At 35.4% G+C, this 19,399-nt stretch overlaps 1 protein-coding gene across 27 annotated transcripts in view; it reads right to left on the bottom strand.

Moving 5' to 3' along the window:
- Window positions 1-19,399, bottom strand: part of WNK1 (WNK lysine deficient protein kinase 1) — a 150,508-nt gene that overhangs the window by 74,531 nt on the left and 56,578 nt on the right. For all 27 annotated transcript variants that reach the window (XM_025461714.3, XM_025461695.3, XM_025461697.3 and 24 more), the window contains exon 2: window positions 13,129-13,301. In XM_025461714.3, the coding sequence (XP_025317499.1) occupies window positions 13,129-13,301 (173 nt within the window). The remainder of the gene's footprint in view (window positions 1-13,128; window positions 13,302-19,399) is intronic.

Genomic DNA, 19,399 nt, shown 5'->3' with positions numbered 1-19,399 from the left:
TTAATGAAACCAGCATTACACATGAAGCATTACTGAGGTCTACAACTTATTTTGGAATGAATAAAATTAAGATAGATAGGTGAATGATTAGATGGACTATTTGGTAAAGTAAATGCAGCGAAAGTTAATAAATTACAGAACCTAGGCAGTGATTATGTGTATGTTCATTGTGTGGTTCTTATAACTTCTCTGTATAATTGAAAAATTCTATAATAAAAATTTGGGGAAAAGTTGAGTCTGGCTTGTATCTCTTTCACATTTATAAAATGATCAAGTATATAAAATATGATAGATAACTATATATTAACCTTGTATAACTTCATTAAATTTGTTTAGAATCATTGAAATTTTTCTATGTGAACAATTACATAATCTGCAAACAAGGACAATGGTATTTCTTCCTTTCCAATCTTTATGCCTTTTACTAGTTTTCCCTGCGTTTATGCCTTATTGCAACGAGTGGCCCTCTGAAACAATAATGAATGTAAGTGGTTAAAACAAGCATTTTTGCTTTGTTCCTAATCTCAGGGAGCAGTGGTTAAGTTTGACATTAGCTATAGGTTGGTGGATGTTGTTTATCAGTTGGAAGGAGTTCCCTACTATTCCTCGTTTGGCTAAGAGTTTTTAGCCATGAACAGATACTGAATTGTCAAATACTTTTCAACATATTTTGAAATAATCATATGGCTTTTCTCGTTTATTGTTAATGTGATGAATAACACTGATTCATTCAATTTTAAACCAACTTTGTAATCCTGGGATAAACCCTCTCTGGTACTGATGTATTGTGATTGCTGGATCCAATCTGCTATTATTATTCTGTAAATGATTTCTGCATCAATATTCACGAAGGACACTGTTCTTTAACAATTTCTTTTTTAGGGTGTCTGGGGGGCTCAGTTGGTTAGGCAGTTAAGCATCTGCCTTTGGCTCAGGTCCTCATCCCAGGGTCCTGGGATCAAGCCCCACACTGGACTGCTCAGTGGGGAGCTTGCTTCTCCCTCTTCCTCTGCCTGCCACTCCCCCTGCTTGTAGTCTCCCTCTCTCTCTCGGTCAAATAAATAAATCTTTAAAAAAATTATTTTTTTATAATATTTTAGGTTTTGGTATTAGTGTTATGCTGGCTTCATAAAAAGGGACACACTATTCTACCTTTATTTTTGAGAAAACTCAACACAGTGGATTTTCCCATTTTGTATTAAGATAAGATATACATAAAATTTACCATTTTAAAGTTCACACAATTATGAAATCATTGCCACCAACTATCTCCAGAACTCTTTTCATCTTGAAAAACTGAAATGACATACCCATTACACAGTAACTCCCAAGGCCCCCTCCCTCCTTGGGTTCTGGCAACCAGCATTCTACTTTCTGTTTCTATGAACTGACTACTCTTGGTATCTCAAAGAAAGTGAAATCAAACAGTATCTGTATGTGACTTATTGTTACTGGCTTATTTCTCTTTGCATAATGTCCTCAAGGTTCACTCACATTACAGCATGTGTTAGAATTTCCTTACCATTTAAGGCTGAAAAATATTCTACTGTGCGTGTATATTCATAATACCCCCCCATATTTTGCTTATTCATTCTTTCCTTGATGGACATTTGGGCTGCTTCCACCTTTTAGCTATTGTAAATAATGCTGCTATAAATAGGAGTATGCAAATATCTCTTCAAGACCGAGCTTTCAATTCTTTGGGTATGAACCCACAAGTGGAAGTCTTGGATCATGTGGTAATTGAGATATAACTGACATGTAACATATTTGTCTCAGATGTACAATGATTCAAAATGATCTGTATACATTGCAAAATGATCATCACAGTAAGTCTAGTTAACATCTATCACCATACAGTTACAGGTTTTTCTCTTGTGATGAGAATTTTTAAGATCTATTCTTAGCAACTTTAAAATACATAATATAGTTTTGTTAACTATAGTCACTATGCTGTACATTACATCCCAGGATTTATTATTTTATAAATAAAAGTTTGTACCTTTTGACCACTGTCATCCATTACACACACTCAACCGCTGTCCCCTCCATGTTGGTCAATCACCAATCTGTTCTCTGTGTTTATGAGTTCTGTGTTTTGTTTTAGTTGGGTATTTTTAGTTTTTTTTAGAGGTCACATATAAATGAGATCATAAAGTATTTGTCTTGCTCTGACTTATTTAACTTAGCACAATGTCTTCAAAATCCATCCACATTGTTACAAATGGCAAATTTTCCTTCTTTTTATGGAAGAACAATATTAATAATACATTGTATATATACACCACATGTTCTTTATCCATTCATCCACTGATGGTCACTTAGGGTACTTCTATGGTTTGGCTGTAAATAAAGCTGTAATGAACAGGGGGTACATATATCTTTTCAATTAGTGTTTTTATTTTCTTCAAGTAAACATCCAGAAGTCAAATTGTTGGATCATATGGTAGTTCTATTTTTAATGTTTTGAGGAACCCCCATATAGTTTTTCTGCAATGGCTGCACCAATTTACATGTCCACTAACAGTACACAAGAGTTCCTTTTTTTCCACATGCTTGCAAACATTTGCTTTCCTCATCTTTTTGCTAATAGCCTTTCTGAAAGGTATGAGGTATCTCAGTATGATTTTGATTTGTGTTTCCCTAACGACTAATGATGATGATAATCTTTTTCATGTATTTGTTGGCCATTTGTATATCTTTTTTGGAGAAATGTCTATCCAGGTCTTTTGCACATTTTCGAATAGGATTGTTTGTTTTTAATGTTGTTGAATTTGGGAAGTTCTCTATCTGTTCCAAATGTTAATCCCGTTTGAGTTATATGACCTGCAAATATTTTCTCCCTTTCTGTGAATTGCCTTTTTACTCTATTAATATATCTTTCATTGTACATAAGGTTTTAATTTTCAAAAGTCCAATTTTAAAGACATTAGATTTTAAAAACTTTTGATATATAGCATACATTTCAGGTGATGCTAATAACAAAGTCACTTCTAGGGCAGCCCGGGTGGCTCAGGTGGCTCAGCAGTTTAGTGCCGCCTTTGGCCCAGGGCCTGATTGATCCTGAGACCCGGGATTGAGTCCCACTGTCAGGCTCCCTGCAAGGAGCCTGCTTCTCCCTCTGCCTGTCTCTGCCTCTCTCACTCTGTGTGTCTCTCATGAATAAATAAATAAATAAAATATTTAAAAAAAAGTCACTTCTACTTTCTGATACTGAGTACTCAGTTTTCTTTTTATTGATGAAGACAGTGAGCCCAAAGTTATGCAACTACGACAAGACAGAGATGGCAAAGGAATTCTTAGGCTTGAACTACTGCTACCGCCTGACTGGCTACACAGTTGCTAATCTGTTATGTATTCATTTAATTAAATTAATATATGCATTTAATTAAAAAGCAAAATATATGTGGCACCTAGGTGGCTCAGTGGTTGAGAGTCTGCCTTTGGCTCAGGTCATGATCCCAGGACCCAGAGTCTGGCACTGGGCTCCCCAGAGGGAGCCTGCTTGTCCCTCTCTCCGTGTCTCTAATGAATAAATAAAATCTTTTAAAAAAATAAAATAAATAAAATAAAATATTTAAAATTTCACATATACTTTGAGTTACATTTTTGGAAACCTATTTCTATTGATATAAATAAGGACATAGGTATATACATGATTACTGTAGCATTGTCTAAAAGAGGAGAATGTGGACAAGAAGAGATCTGACTTGTCCATACAAACACAAATGGGACATTTACAAACCTGAAAACCTAAATATGGTGAGAATGAGAAGTGGTGCTAAAGATAGGGATATTAGTCAATAATCACCATAACCAAACAAGAAAAGTGACAACCAAGTACCATCAGTACAGATGACTGACTAAATAAAGGGTCTCTGTGATACAGCATCTTTTAGTCCTTCATTATGGCTGACTCATGTCCAATCACTTTGAAGAAAAGTCTAGTAGCTGAGAAGTCCTACCCTCAAAACTATAGCTCCTAATCAGCTCTTAAATGCTGAATTATTTAATATAAACTGACAACCAATTCATGGTTAAATAGGGTTAATTACGTACTCATCCCACAAAACTGGAAGACTAAAAGCTAAGAACAATGGCTGCCAAAAACTAGAGTGCAGGAAGTTTTAGCTCAACAGAGAATTATCAATAAAGAAATTATTATAAAGACCAAAACAGAAGTTCTGTCACTGAAAAAATAACTGGAATGAAAAATTCACTAAGAGATTTTAACATCAAATGATGCAAGCAGAAAAAAGCTGCAAACCTGAAAACACAACTGAAATTAAGTAGTCTGAAGAGCAGAAAGTAAAACAAAAATAAAGAAAACTCAATAGAGCCTAACAGTCCTGTGGGATACCATCAAATTGATCAATATATGCATAATGGGAGCCTCAAATAAGAAGAAATGAGCAGAAAGTGTATTTGATAAAATAATGGTGACAAACTTTCTAAATCTGATGAAAGACATGAATCTATGTATCTGAGAAAGTCAACTAACTCCAAGAAGGATATAAGTATGAGATTCATACTGATATATTACATTCAAACTGTTGAAAACCAAAGCTGAGAGAATCTTTAAGATTTCATTTTATTTGAGACAGAGAATGGGCAGTGCAGGGCAGGGGCAGAGAGAGAGGGAAAGAGAAGCCGACTCCCTGCTGAGCAGGAAGCCCGATATGGGGCTCAATTACAGGATATGGAAATCATGACCTGAGCTGAAAGGCAGACACTTAACCAACTGAGAGCCACCCAGCATCCCAACAAGAGAAGATCTTGAAAACGAGAGAAGCAACTTATCATGATCAAGAGATCCTCAGTAAGATTATCAGCCAACTTCTCAGCAGAAACCACAGACGCATGACATATTTAAAGTGCTGGGGCGGGGGGGGGGGGGGGGGAGGCAGGGGAACCTGTGAACCAAGAATTTTGTATCTAGCAAACATATCCTTCAAAAATGAAGGCAAAATGAAGACATACCCAGATGAACAAAAGCTGAGGGAGTTTGCTGTTAGTAAGTCCTTGAGGCTGAAATGAAATGATACCAGACAGTAACTTGAAAGCCACAGGAAGAAATAAAATCTCTGGTAAAGGTAACTACATAGCTAAATATAAAAATCGGTATTAATGTTTTTTTTTGGCTTATAACTTCTCTGATCATTTCCTACATGATTTAAAAGGCAAACACATAATCGATAATTATAAATCTGTATTAATGGGAACACAATGTATAAAGATGCAAATTGCATATTTGCAAAATCTACAAAAACAAAAGAGGTACAAAGCTGTATAGGAGCAAGGATTTTGAAGCTACTGAAGCTAAGTTGGTAAACATTTCAAACCAGACTGTTAAAAATGTATGGTTTTAATTGTAATTCTTAAGGTAACCACTAAGAAAATATTTTAAAAATATATACAAGGGAGTTGAATGTCTGGGTGGCTCAGCGGTTGGGCATCTGTCTTCAGTTCAGGGAATGGTCCCAGAGTCCCAGGATCAAGTCCTAAATCAGGCTCCCCTCCAGGAGCCTGCTTCCCCCTCTGCCTATGTCTCTGCCTCTCTGTCTTTCATGAATAAATAAATAAAATCTTAAATACACACACACACACACACACACACACACACACACACACACACACGAGAAATGAGAAGGGCATTAAAATGGTACACTCAAAAAAAAAAAAAAAAACCCACACAATTAAAAAAAAAAGCAGTAATGAAGACAGGAACAAAAAAAGGTGTTAAAATACACACACACACACACACACACACACACACACCCAAAAGATTCCTTATCACCAATTACTTCAACTATAAATGAATTAAATTTTCTAATCAAAAGACAGGAGAGATGGCAGAATGGAGATATATGTGATCCAACTAAATGCTTACTTCAGATTCAAAGATCCACACAGGTTGAAAATCAAAGGACAGAAAAAGATACTCCATGCAAATAGTAACCAAAAGAGAAAGAACGAGGTGGCTATATTAACATCAGACAAAACAGACTATATCAAAAACTGATAAAAGAGATAAAGAACATTATATATTGATAAAGGGGTCAATTTATTAAGATCATAACAATTATAAACATAATACACATCAAACAGAGATCCTAAATACATGAAGCAAATATTGACAGAATGGAGTACACAGTTCCATAGTAATAGCTGGAGATTTAATAGCCCACTTTCAAAAATGGATAGACCATCTAGACAGAAGACCATTAAGGCAGGAGAGGATTTGAACACTATAAATCACCTAAACATAAGAGAAATATATGGAACATGACACCCAACAACAGATGAATACATATTCTTAAGAATACATGGAAATATCCCCTTAAGAAACTTCCCAATAAAGAAAAATCCAGGACGACATGGTTTCACTGATGAGTTCTACCAAACATTTACAGGAAAAACACTCTTCCAAAAAGTAGAAAAGGAGGAAACACTTCACAAGTCATTCATTTGCCCTTACAGCAAAGACACCACAAGAAAATTCCATACAATATTTTTTATGAATATAGATGTAAAAGTCATCAAGAAGCCTTTCTGCCCCTGGACGCCGCTGAGTAAGCATCATTAGTCTCCCCTCCCACCATCGTCAGGTCTAAGTCAGAGTCTCCCAAAGAGCCTGAGCAGCTGCGGAAGCTCTTCATCGGAGGTTTGAGCTTTGAAACAACTGATGAGAGTCTGAAGAGCCATTCTGAGCAATGGGGAACACTTCCGAACTGTGTGGTAATGAGAGATCCAATCACCAAGCGCTCCAGAGGCTTTGGGTTTGTCACGTATGCCACCATGGAGGAGGTGGATGCAGCCATGAATGCAAGGCCACACACGGTGGATGGAAGAGTTATGGAACCGAAGAGGGCTATCTCAAGAGAAGACTCTCAAAGACCTGGTGCCCACTGAACTGTGAAAAAGATTTTTGTTGGTGGCACTAAAGAAGACACTGAAGAACATCATCTAAGAGGTTATTTTGAACAGTATGGGAAAATTGAAGTGATTGAGATCATAACTGACTGAGGCACTGGCAAAGAGAGGTTTTGCTTTTGTGATGTTTGATGACCATGACTCTGTAGACAAGATTGTTATTCAAAAATACCATACTGTGGTGGGCAGCCCCAGTGGCTCAGTGGTTTAGTGCCACCTTCAGGCCTGGGTATGATCCTGGAGACCCGGGATCAGTCCCACGTTGGGCTCCCTGCATGGAGCCTGCTTCTTCCTTTGCCTGTGTCTCTGCTCCCCCCCCCCCCCCCCGTGCCTCTCATGAATAAAATAAAATCTTAAAAAAAAAAAAAAAAACATACTGTGAATGGCCACAACTGTGAAGTAAGGAAAGTCCTATAGAAGCAAGAGATGGCTAGTGCTTCATCCAGCCAAAGAGGCCGAAGTGGTTCTGGAAACTTTGGTGGTGGTCGTGGAGGTGGTTTTGGTAGGAATGACAACTTTGGTCGTGGAGGGAACTTCAGTGGTTGAGGTAGCTTTGGTGGCAGTCGAGGTGGTGGTGGGATATGGTGGAAGTGGGGATGGCTATAACGGATTTGGTAATGATGGAAGCAACTTTGGAGGTGGTGGAAGCTATAATGATTTTGGCAATTACAACAACCAATCCTCAATTTTGGACCCATGAAAGGAGGAAATTTTGGAGGCAGAAGCTCTGGCCCCTATGGTGGTGGAGGCCAATACTTTGCCAAACCACGAAATCAAGGTGGCTATGGCGGTTCCAGAAGCAGCAGCAGCTATGGCAGTGACAGAACGTTTTAATTACTGCCAGGAAACAAAGCTTAGCAGGAGAGGAAAGCCAGAGAAGTGACAGGGAAGCTACAGGTTACAACAAATTTGTGAACTCAGCCAAGCACAGTGGTGGCAGGGCCTAGCTGCTACAAAGAAGACATGTTTTAGATAATACTCATGTGTATGAGCAAAAAACTTGAGGACTGTATTTGTGACTAATTGTATAACAGGTTATTTTAGTTTCTGTTCTGTGGAAAGTGTAAAGCATTACAACAAAGGGTTTTAATGTAGATTTTTTTTTTTGCACCCATGCTGTTGATTGCTAAATGTAATAGTCTGATCATGACGCTGAATGTGTCAAATTTGTCAAAAAAAAAAAAAAAAAGTCATCAAGAAAACATTAGCTAACTGAATCCAACAGCACAGTAAAAAGATTATACACCAAGTGCAATTTATCTATGAAATGGAAGTATCCCTCAACATTAGAAAATCAGTCAACATAATACATATTAATAGAACAAAGTTTAAAAAAAACCCACAATCATCTCAATTGATGTAGAAAAAAGCATTAGACAAATTCCAATACCTTTCCATGATAAAAATACTCAAACTAGAAATAACAGAGAATATATGATAAAGAACAATTATGAAAAACCCAAACCTTACATCATACTCAATAATGAAACACTAAAAGCTTTCTCACTAGTATTAGGAATAAGACAACAATAACCACTGTTATTCAACATTGTACTAGAAATTCTAGCCAGAACAATTAAGAAAAAGAAATAAAAGTATCCAAATTGGAAAGCAAGTAAGACTTTATTTGTAGATGTCAAGATCATATATATAGAAAATACCAAAGAACACACACACACTCTCGCAATTAGAGTTAATAAAAGAATTCATCAGTTTCAAGAGCGCAAGATCAACAAACACAAATCAGTTGTATTCTATACCCCAACAATTAACAAACTGAAAAGGAAATTAAGAAAACAATCCCACTTTGTGAAAGCATCAAAAAGAATAAAATACACTGTAATAAATTTAGCCAAGGAAGTGAAAGACTTATATGCTGGAAACTAGAAAACACTGTTGAAAATTTAATAAAATATAAAAACATCTTGTGTTCATGGATCAGAAAACTTAATATAGTTAGTTAGATGGCAATACTACCTAAAGTGACTTACAGATTCAATGTATAAATATATTTTATTCTATCTACAGATATAATCAAAATTCAATCAGCCTTCTGTAGAAATGGAAAACTGATTCTCAAATTCTTATGGAATTACAAGGGTCTCAAATAACCAAAACAATATTGAAAAAGAAGGACAATATTGGAGAACTCACACCCGATTTGAAAACATATTACAAAAAGCTACAAAATCAAAACAGTGTGGTACATATCTGCTAGGGACAGATATGCAGACCAAAAGCATAGTACCAAGAGTCCAGAAATAAACCCATACATCTATGCTTAAATGATTTTTGACAGGAATACTAAGACCATTCAATACAGAAAGAACAGTCTCTTCAACAAATGGTGCTGAGTAACTGGCTATCCCCATACAACTGAATGAAGTTGGGACCCACAGCTCACAGCTATACAAAAGTTAACTCAAAATGAAACAACAACCTAAATATAAGAGACAAACCTGTAGAAGTTTTAGAAGAAAATTTGGGGACAAATCTGCATGACCTTGGGTTTTGGCAAAAAAAATTCTTAGATATAATACCAAAAAAAGTACAAGCAACAAGAAAAAACAAGTAAACTGAACTTCATCAACATTAAAAATTTTACACATCACAGGACATTATCAAGGAAGTTAAAAGACAACCTATAGAATGTGAGACAGTATTTGCAAATCATGTATCTGAGAAAGGCTTACAGAATATATAAAGAACTCTTTCTTATAACTCAAAAATGAATTTAAAAAATTTAAAATGTGCAAAAGACCTGAACAGACATTTGTACAAAAACATGATGGAACAGACATTTCTTCAAAGATAGATAAATGGTCAACATGCACATGACAAGATGCTCAACATCATTAGTCACTAGGAAAATGCAAATAAAAATAAAATGAAATAAAAATAAAAACAAGTGTTGGCAAGAATTTGGAGAAACGGAAACTCTTACACACTGTTGGTGGGAATGTAAAATGGTTCAGCCACTGTGGAAAATGCTTGGTGGTTCCTCAAAAAGTTAAACAGAATTACCATGACTTAGCTATTCTACTTGTAGGCATACGTCCAAAAGAAATGAAAATATATACTCAAAACTTATACACAAGTTATATACACAAGTTATAAAGCAGGACTATACGATAGCTAAAAGGTGGAAATAGATCGAATGTCTATCAAGAAATAAATGGATAAACAAATTGTGATATATCTACAAACAAAATATTATGTAGTCACAAAAAGGAATAAAGTACTGGTATGTGCAACATCATGAACCTTGAAAAATTATGCTAAGTGAAAGCCAAATACAAAAGGCCTCATTATTTTAGGATTCCATTTACATGAAATACCTTGATCAGATAAAACTAGAGAGAAAAAGCAGTTAGTATTTGCCAAAGCCTGGGATAAGGGGAAAATGGGGAGTTGTGTAATAGGTTTCAGTTTTGTAGAACTGAAGAGTGCTGGAGAATGGTTGCACAGAAATGTGAATGTACTTAACATTACTGAACTGCACATTTAAAAATGATTAAGATGGTAAATTTTATGCTATATATATTTTTTAAGATTTTATTTATTTGCAAGAGCGATAATGAGAGAGAACACGAGCAAGGGTGGGGAGGGGGCAGAGGGAGAGGCAGAAGCAGACTCCCTGCTGAGGAGGGAGACCGACGTGGGGCTCGATCCCAGGACCCTGAGATCATGACCTGAGCCAAAGGCAGATGCTTAACTGACTAAACCACCCAGGTGCCCCAGTGTATGTTTTTTTTTATCACAGTAAAAAAATTCCTCTCCATAAATCCTAAAAGTCAGTACAATCCTTTATTTTTGCACATGAAGAACTGAGGCCTAGACATGGGGAGCTACTTGACCCAAATCAGAGCTGGGCAGAAGCAGAGCTGGGAGTAGAACTCACTACTCTTACTCTGTTCTAAGTGCTCTTTCTACTATATCGTCTAGCTCCTCTAGCTCTGAGGCTCAGAAACAGAAACAAAGATGGAGAAAGAGAACTTTAAGCTTAGTAAAAAGCCAAGAACTTAGATGGCATGCAATTAAAGAGTAAATACATTTTACGTGGGAAGAAAAATGGGTAATAAATAATGAGTACAGTGTTCCTTTGAGGTGATGAAAATGTTTAGGAACTTGATAGATGTAGTGGTTATACAACACTGTGTAGGTACAAAAATGCCACTGAATTATACACTTTAAAAATGTTAATTTTGGGATGCCTGGGTGGCTCAGCGGTTGGGTGCCTGCCTTTGGCTCAGGTCACGATTCTGGGATCCGGAATCGAGTCCTGCATCGGGCTCCCTGTGAGGAGCCTGTTTGTCCCTCTGCCTATGTCTCTGTCTCTCTCTGTCTTCTGGGTCTCTCATGGATACATAAATAAATCTTAAAAAAAAAAAAAAAGTTAATTTTGTGTTCTGTGAATTTCATCTCAATTTAAAAAAAAAAAAATCTAGCTTTATTTCCATTTCCTGAACCAAATTTTCTAACCAATATCTACTATACTACCCAAAGTCTCTCAATAAACTTTTTAAAACAAACTGTTGTAGGGAACTTGTAGGGCATGCCTGACAGATTACTGACAGTCCACTAACGTATCCAAACTGGCATACAGATATTCACATAACTACTACCACACAATTTTCCTTAATTCATTTAAATACTTCTTAAGTTTCAGGCATAGTGCTAGGGAGCACAATCTAGTAGAAGAAACAGACAGATGAATAACAAGCAGCTTGCATGACTAGGATAAAGGTGTTGCCATAAATATAGAGAAGCTGGGTGGGGAAACTAGAATTTGCAGGAGGGAAATAATATGTTGGTTTTTCAATGTGTTAATCTTGAGCATCCAAGAGCACATGCAAGTGATTATATCCAGGAGATATAAAACTATGTTTCAAAGATCTGGGATGAATCAGCTCTGTAGTATTCACTAAAGAAAGTAGTAAGGAATGAATACATACTAAAGAGACAATTTTTAAAAATCAAATTCCTCCACAATAAAAAAAAAAAAAAACAAAAACATGTAATTCATACTACATTTGACCCTTGAACAACACAGGTTTGAACTGTGTGGGTCTACTTATATGCAGATTTTTAAAAGTATATTATAAATGTATTTTCTCATCATTTTATTTTTTCTAGCTTACTTCATTATAAGAATACAGTATATAATACATACAATATATAAATATGTGTTAATAGAGTATGTATGTTATCAGTAAGGTTTCCAGTCAACAGTAGACTACTCAGTAATTCAGTTTGCAGGATTCAAAAGTTATAATCGGATTTTCAACTACATGGAGGGTCAATTCCCCTAACCCCCATGTTACTTGAGGGAAACTGATTCCCCCAGTTTCCTCTTTGAATACAAACAGATACCTGAGAGACCTGGGATTCCAAAGGCAAACTCCCACTCTTTAAAGCTCTTCTAGGGGGCGCCTGGGTGGTTCAGTGATTAAGAGTCTACCTTCTGCTCAGGATGTGGTCCTGAAGTCCTGGGATCTGAGTCCCACCACTGGCTCCCTGCAGGGAGCCTGCCTCTCTCTCTGCCTATGTCTCTGCCTCTCTCATGAATATATAAATAAAATCTTTTATAAATCAATCTCTATCTACCTATCTAATCTCTTTTTAGGGGAAGAGGAAATACCTTGTCAGGAATTGTTTTAATAGGAACAAGAAATTTCTACATTTGACCTGTTTTCCTGAAAGAAATGATAAGTCTAACTATTTCGGCTTTAATTTCTGATACTATGGCAAATGGATTTATCTAGTAAAAATTGTCACAGTACAATTTGAATTTGATATAATAGTTGCAGCAAATACTGTCCAATACAAGGTGATAAAATAAATGGGGAAACCTTCTCACTAAGCTTCAACCACGTTTTAACCACTAGAGGGCTACCTTGTCATGATTTCGTGATCCTTTAGCCATTCAATTTCAGAACTGCGAATCAACAGGATTTAAAATAACCAGGTTTACTCTGTAATAACTTTTTATTTTAATATTACCACTAAATAATTATCAAATCACTTTATACACCAGAGGACTTTGTGGGCAGGAAAATGTGCTATCAAGAATTGAAGGGGCTGTTCCCTCCTTGGTATACTGGGTAACAAAACCAAAACTGATAAAAAATGATGTAAGACGACTCAAGTTCTTTCATACTTCTTGGTCAACTTTTATAATATAGATAGACTTACGTTTTAAGTGTTCCAGATGTCATAAGTTCCGTCACCAAAACAATGCACTTCTTTCCTTTTACTGTGGACTCCCAGGAATCATAGAATCGAACAATATTGGGATGCTGAAGGCCCTTTAACATTTCAGCCTCTTCTTTAAATCTCTGCCTCTCAGACTTTGTTAATTTGCGATCCTAAAATCAAGAACCCAAACAGAAGGTGGTTTAAAAGAACAGAACACCAAGTTACACAGTCAAATTTAAATGTTAAGAGTAACTTATCTTGATGAGCCTGGAGAAATGTATAGAACTGCTGAATCATAACGCAAACCTGAAACTAATATAGCACTGTATGCTAATTATACTTAAATAAAAATAAAATAGTTCAAATAGAAAAAAAACCCACAAAAATAAATTCAAATGCTAAACGTGTACTAAACTGTACATGTTTAAAGGGAAACAGGAACACTGTAACATTAATGTTACTAATAATTTCTTCAGCCTTTCATTCATGAGTGTGGGACAGGCTAAAGCATATTTAAGAAAACTGGATTATAATGTCATGCTTGAGATTATTTCAGTGTCTTTACTGTTAATATGTGCCTCAGATACAGTCTCATTTTGTGGGTACAGTTAACTTACCACTTCTAAAATATGTCATTTATTTCTAGATATGCAATTTAACAACATGGAACAGGCATATGATTTTGGAGGCAAAAGGATCTAAATATAAGTTCTAGTTCCATCTTTGATTAGAATTTTCTTTCTTACTATATTAAATAATCTACTAGATATGCTTTCACATGTTTAAAGCACCTGACACTTCATAGGTTAATTCACTTCTGAGATGAACTAGGGAAAAGCACTTAATTTGCTGATCTTTCCTTGACAAGATCCAATATACACAAACTATTCTATATATTAAAATTGAAACTATCTCTGTCATATTAATATTCTGTCAAATCATGCAATACGTATTTTTAACAACATATTCCAGGCATACAATAATGTGCCCATTATACTGTTAAAGAAAACATAGATATAATTAAAAGCCCCCTATGTAGCTAGATTATCCTTTCCATCACTACTTATCCTTGAATAACTACTAGACTAAATTTGGACATCACTCCCATATAGATTTTTACACTTTGTGTTAAAATGTTAAAATTTCATAAAATGTTAGAGTATGTTTTCTTTGAAAACTTGCTTTTTTCACTCAATATTGTTTGAAGTCACCTGTGATGATATACAAGGAGACACTACAAGATATCTACCATATTACTGTAATTTGGCTTTGTTCATTATCACTGTTAGTTATTAGCTGATACCTAAATATATCACATTTAAATCATCTATTAACTAATCTTTAGGCTGATCCCCATTTTTTGCTACTACATTATTGCAGTGGTGTTACAATATTTAATCTCTTTGGATACACATTTAAATGTATCTCTAGTACACGGGTTCTTAAATTATTACAAAGCTATCATAATCAAAACAGTGTGGTATTGGCATAAGAATAGATATATATACCAAGGAATAGCATTAGAAGTCTAGAAATGAGCCCATACATCACTTATGAATATATATACCTGAGAGCATTCAGTAATCCTTGTGATTTTTGTCACCAACAACCCTAGATATTTTGACACTACATAGAAGTGGTTATAGATTATCTCAAAGTATCGTTTACATTAATCATTACTTTGAAATTCAGAGTTATTACATCTTTCAATTGATCTGATTAGTATGTACTAACAATGCATACTATATCACAAATCTGAAAATTTTTAGAACTATTTTAATTAGTTTTCATTATAATCCTATGTATTTTATATAGACTTAAAAACACTAGTTCTAGCCTTCAAAACAGGCACAAAAAATACTAACATCTATTTAGGATACATGTCTAGAATAACTGAATCATAAAAAATAACAGGCACCTTCAATTTTCACAGGTATCAACAAACTGCTTTTCAAGGGGACTGTACCAATGTACACTCTCTTAATAGCATTGTATGAAGGTTGCCATTGCTGTACAGGGTCACCAGCAATTGGTATAATCAGATATTAATTTTTATCCATTTGATGGGTATAAACTCCTATCCTGTTGTTTAATTTATATTTTTAGAGGCAATAGTAAGAAAAAACTTTTGTTTTCTTTGCAGACTTGAGATTCTTCTTCTGTGAGATGCCCAACCATATCATTTGTTACTTTTCTCCTTTGTAGAAGTTCTCAGTATATTCTGGATACAAATCTTTTATTAGTTTTATGTTAGAAACATGTTTTCTCAACTTGTGGTTTGCATCTCCACCTTACTTATGATGTCTTTTGATTTTGATGTTTTTATTTCACTGTACTTCATCTTTTACTCTGTGGTAGGGTGGGCTTTATCTCTTTAGTAATTTTTCCAGACACCGAGACCCTACCTTTTCTTTTCCTTTTTAAGATATAAATCTGTTTTGTTTGCCACACTTGGGAATTTATTCACTGAGGAATTTATTTAGTTGCATTCAAGAAGGATTGGTTGCTTTTCTATATCAACCAATAACCCAATACCATCTGATGAACAAATCCATCCTTTCCATGAAAGTGTGATTTTATTTCTGGATTCTATATTGTCTTCCAATGGTCTGTCTATTCTGCACTAATACCACATTTTCTTAATCATTATAGTTTTAAAATAACTCATTCTTGGTAGAACCACTTCCTGTAACACCTTCTTCAACTTTATTCTCCAAATTATCTTGGTTATTTTTTCCAATAAGATTTTTATTTTTAATGTATAATTTTATATATATTTATAATGTAGACATTATTTTTGTAATATAGGAATTATAGCATAGACCAACTAAAACTATCAGAATATTATCAAGAATTTTAATTAAATGCATATAATTTGTAATGGTATAGAGACTGTATAGATAATCTGTTCAACAACTTTTTCCCCAAGCAGTATATATTTTAAGTTTTTATTGTAAATTTACACCCATTAAAAAAAAAAAAACACTATTCTCATCACCCCTCCCCATCTTATACATTATTTTCTCTATTACTTTAATTCTCTCTCATCCTATCACTTCTTAAGATAATATTATAATTGTTATTTAACAGTTTATGCTTACTTAAATATACCCATGTATCTTTTTATTCACCTTTCCATTTTGCTCCTTATTCTCTTATCTGGGCTAATTTTTCTTCTTTTGTAAAATATATTTTTCTAAATTCTTTCAGTAAATGTTCCATTAGTGGTATAATCCTAGGTTGTTTGAAATGTTTACTTCTAATCAGTCTTGAATGATAGTTTTTAGATGGATGCAGAATTCTAGGCCAGCTTATTTTTCTTTTAGGATTTTTTTTTTGAGATTTTTTTATTGATTTATTCTTGAGAGACAGTGAGAGAGAGACACAGAGACAGAGACATAAGCAGAGGGAGAAGCAGGCTCCACGCAAGCCTGACGTGGGACTCCAACACATAGGTTTTGAATGAGACATGAAAACTGGCAGCTCAATTTGCAAAGAACCCCTTTCCAGCCTCCCTCCAATTCCCTGTTTCATGAACATTTAAGATTTCCCAGTACCTTACTTGGAATCTCCTCTCTCCCAGAATCCTGTTCCATCTCCAAATTATCACAAGCTTGACTCTTCTCAAAGTTCCATAAAAGCCCCCTTTCATAGCCCATAGTCACTTCTACTCCCAATCTCAACTAGAGGCTGCAATCAACCATAAGTCATATACCCTGTCAACCGAGACTCAGATCCATAGCAGCAGAGCTATTGTATCCTGGGTTATTCTCCAAAAATGTTCCTGCTCTGGAGAGAACAGACCGTGAAAGGACGAAGTCAAAATATCTAAAACCGGGTGACTGAGGAAAGAAGCACTTGTTATTTAGTTTTTAATTACAATGCACTTTCATTTCTTGAATCTCTTTTTGAATCTATATTAAATCAGTCATACACTATCCCTTCTCCAACACTAACTTGACATTATTAGCCCTTTAACTCTTTTATATTTAACTATTTTATATTTTTAAATAACTTACTTTAAAGGCTCAATTCAATACCACTCTTCTCTGAGTTACTGGGGCTCTAATTGTACCTATTGCTTTGTTTTACCTGTGGTGGTTTGTTTCTTCATGTGATTTACAATACTGAATAAAATGGTTATCTTAAACTTTGATTTGTCTGTTGGAATATCTTCAGTTACAGGTATATTCCTGTAGATGGCCTGGAGTTTGTTTAGGCCTAGTGCCCTAGGAATATTACTAGCCTTGGTCATTAACTCCATGCAATCAGTTCCAATTCCATGCAATCAGTTTAAAATCAAACTCTATGCGATCAGTTCAAAACCATAATCATCTGTGTGAATACAGGTCCTTGTTTATAAACTTCCAGGGTCAACTTTTCTTTCACCTGACCTGAAGAAGCTTGTCTTTTCTTGTCTTAGAAACAGAATTTCTCTTTAGCCTGTATTTTCATTAAAGGTATAGGTCTCCGGGTTCCCTGTATGGAGCCTGCTTCTCCCTCTGCCTGTGTCTCTGCCTCTCTCTCTCTCTCTCTCTCTTCTCCCTCTGCCTGTGTCTCTGCCTCTCTCTCTCTCTCTCTGTCTCTCTCTGTCTCTCTCATGAATAAATAAACAAAATCTTTGAGGAAAAAAAAAAAAGGTATAGGTCTCTTTAAGGAACAACTTTATTGCATCTCGATTCCACTTACCTGCTTGGGTTTAAGACTTCATCTATCATTAGATGATAAAACCATGCCTCTTAGTTATTAACAAGATTGGTAACTGTCCCAGAAAAGTCCTTGCGTCAGTTCACACTTCTCCCACTCTGGTTTTTTTGTTTCTTCTTAGTTTTTAGACCTTAGAAGGATTATTCTTACATTCTTACAAGGTTAATCATGCTTAAAAAGAAAGGTTTTTATTTTTCTTTTTTTTTTAATTTTTATTTATTTATGATAGTCACACAGAGAGAGAGAGAGAGAGAGAGAGAGAGGCAGAGACACAGGCAGAGGGAGAAGCAGGCTCTATGCAGGGAGCCCAATGTGGGACTCGATCCCGGGACCCCAAGATCACACCCTGGGCCAAAGGCGCTAAACCACTGAGCCACCCAGGGATCCCACTTTTTTATCTTTTTAAAGATTTATTTATGGAGAGAAGAGGAGAGAGGTTTAAGCATACTCCATGCTGAGTACAGAGCCCAATGCAGGGCTCAATCCCAGGACCCTAAGATCACAATCTGAGCCAAAACCAAGAGTCCAACACTTAACTGACTGCACTGAACGTTTGCTTAATTTTAACAAATATTTGGGTACCCTCTATCAGACAACAGGATATGATGAATATCAGAGAAAAAGTTCTGCTACCATAGACTTTCAAGGATTAAGAGGCAAAGGCATTAATTTTATTATGATAAAGAGGAAAAAACTGGGTACTCTGAGAACATATCACAAAAGACCCAATTCTGTGTATTTGAGTGTGCACAAGCTAGAGTTAACCATGTAAGAAGAGAAGAACCTCTATCAGCAGGATACTCTAAGGATTAAGTGATATCATGGGCATGAAAGTACCCATAGTTCCGGTCATGTAATACTTGAATAGAAGAAATAGATTAGGGGCAAGGAGACTCAAAACTCTAATAACAGTGAACTCTGAAACTAAAACGTTTTATTTAAATTTTATTCACCAACAGTTTAAAACTGCTGGAAAATCTATCACTTACAGTAGACCACTGAAGCAGAAACTTAGAATGAATATACACTATACAGGATAAGGGAGAATAATGCTTAAGAGTAATAGTTTAAATATAAATTGCATAAATATGATCACTGTTGTACAAATAGAAAGTTAATTTTAAGTCTGAATAATCCTCTGTAAAGGGTTTTCACAAAATCTTTAGTTTAAAATACACACTGAACCTTCAATTGGGCAGTGTTTTCTCTCAACTGATATGTAATTTTAGATCAAAATTGTTACTAGATGTAAAATAGGACATTAACAAAAATCATTCTACTTTGTTACTTAAATTGTATTTAAAATCTAAAGACTCGGGCAGCCCCGGTGCCCCAGCAGTTTAGCGCCGTCTTCAGCCTGGGGTATGATCCTGGAGACCTGGGATCAAGTCCCATGTCAGGCTCCCTGCACGGAACCTGCTTCTCCCTCTGCCTGTCTCTCTCTCTGTCATGAATAAATAAATAAAATCTTAAAAAAAAAATAAATCTAAAGACTCTTCTATCTATAATTCAGAGTTTTCAATAATGTTTTAAAGCACACAAAGCTTGGTAAATTTTCTGT

Source organism: Canis lupus, chromosome 27 (assembly GCF_003254725.2).
Source record: "Canis lupus dingo isolate Sandy chromosome 27, ASM325472v2, whole genome shotgun sequence".
Classification (NCBI taxonomy): Eukaryota; Metazoa; Chordata; class Mammalia; order Carnivora; family Canidae; genus Canis; species Canis lupus.
The sequence above is the reverse complement of the archived record's forward strand: the minus strand, read 5'-3'. Positions and strand labels throughout refer to the sequence as shown.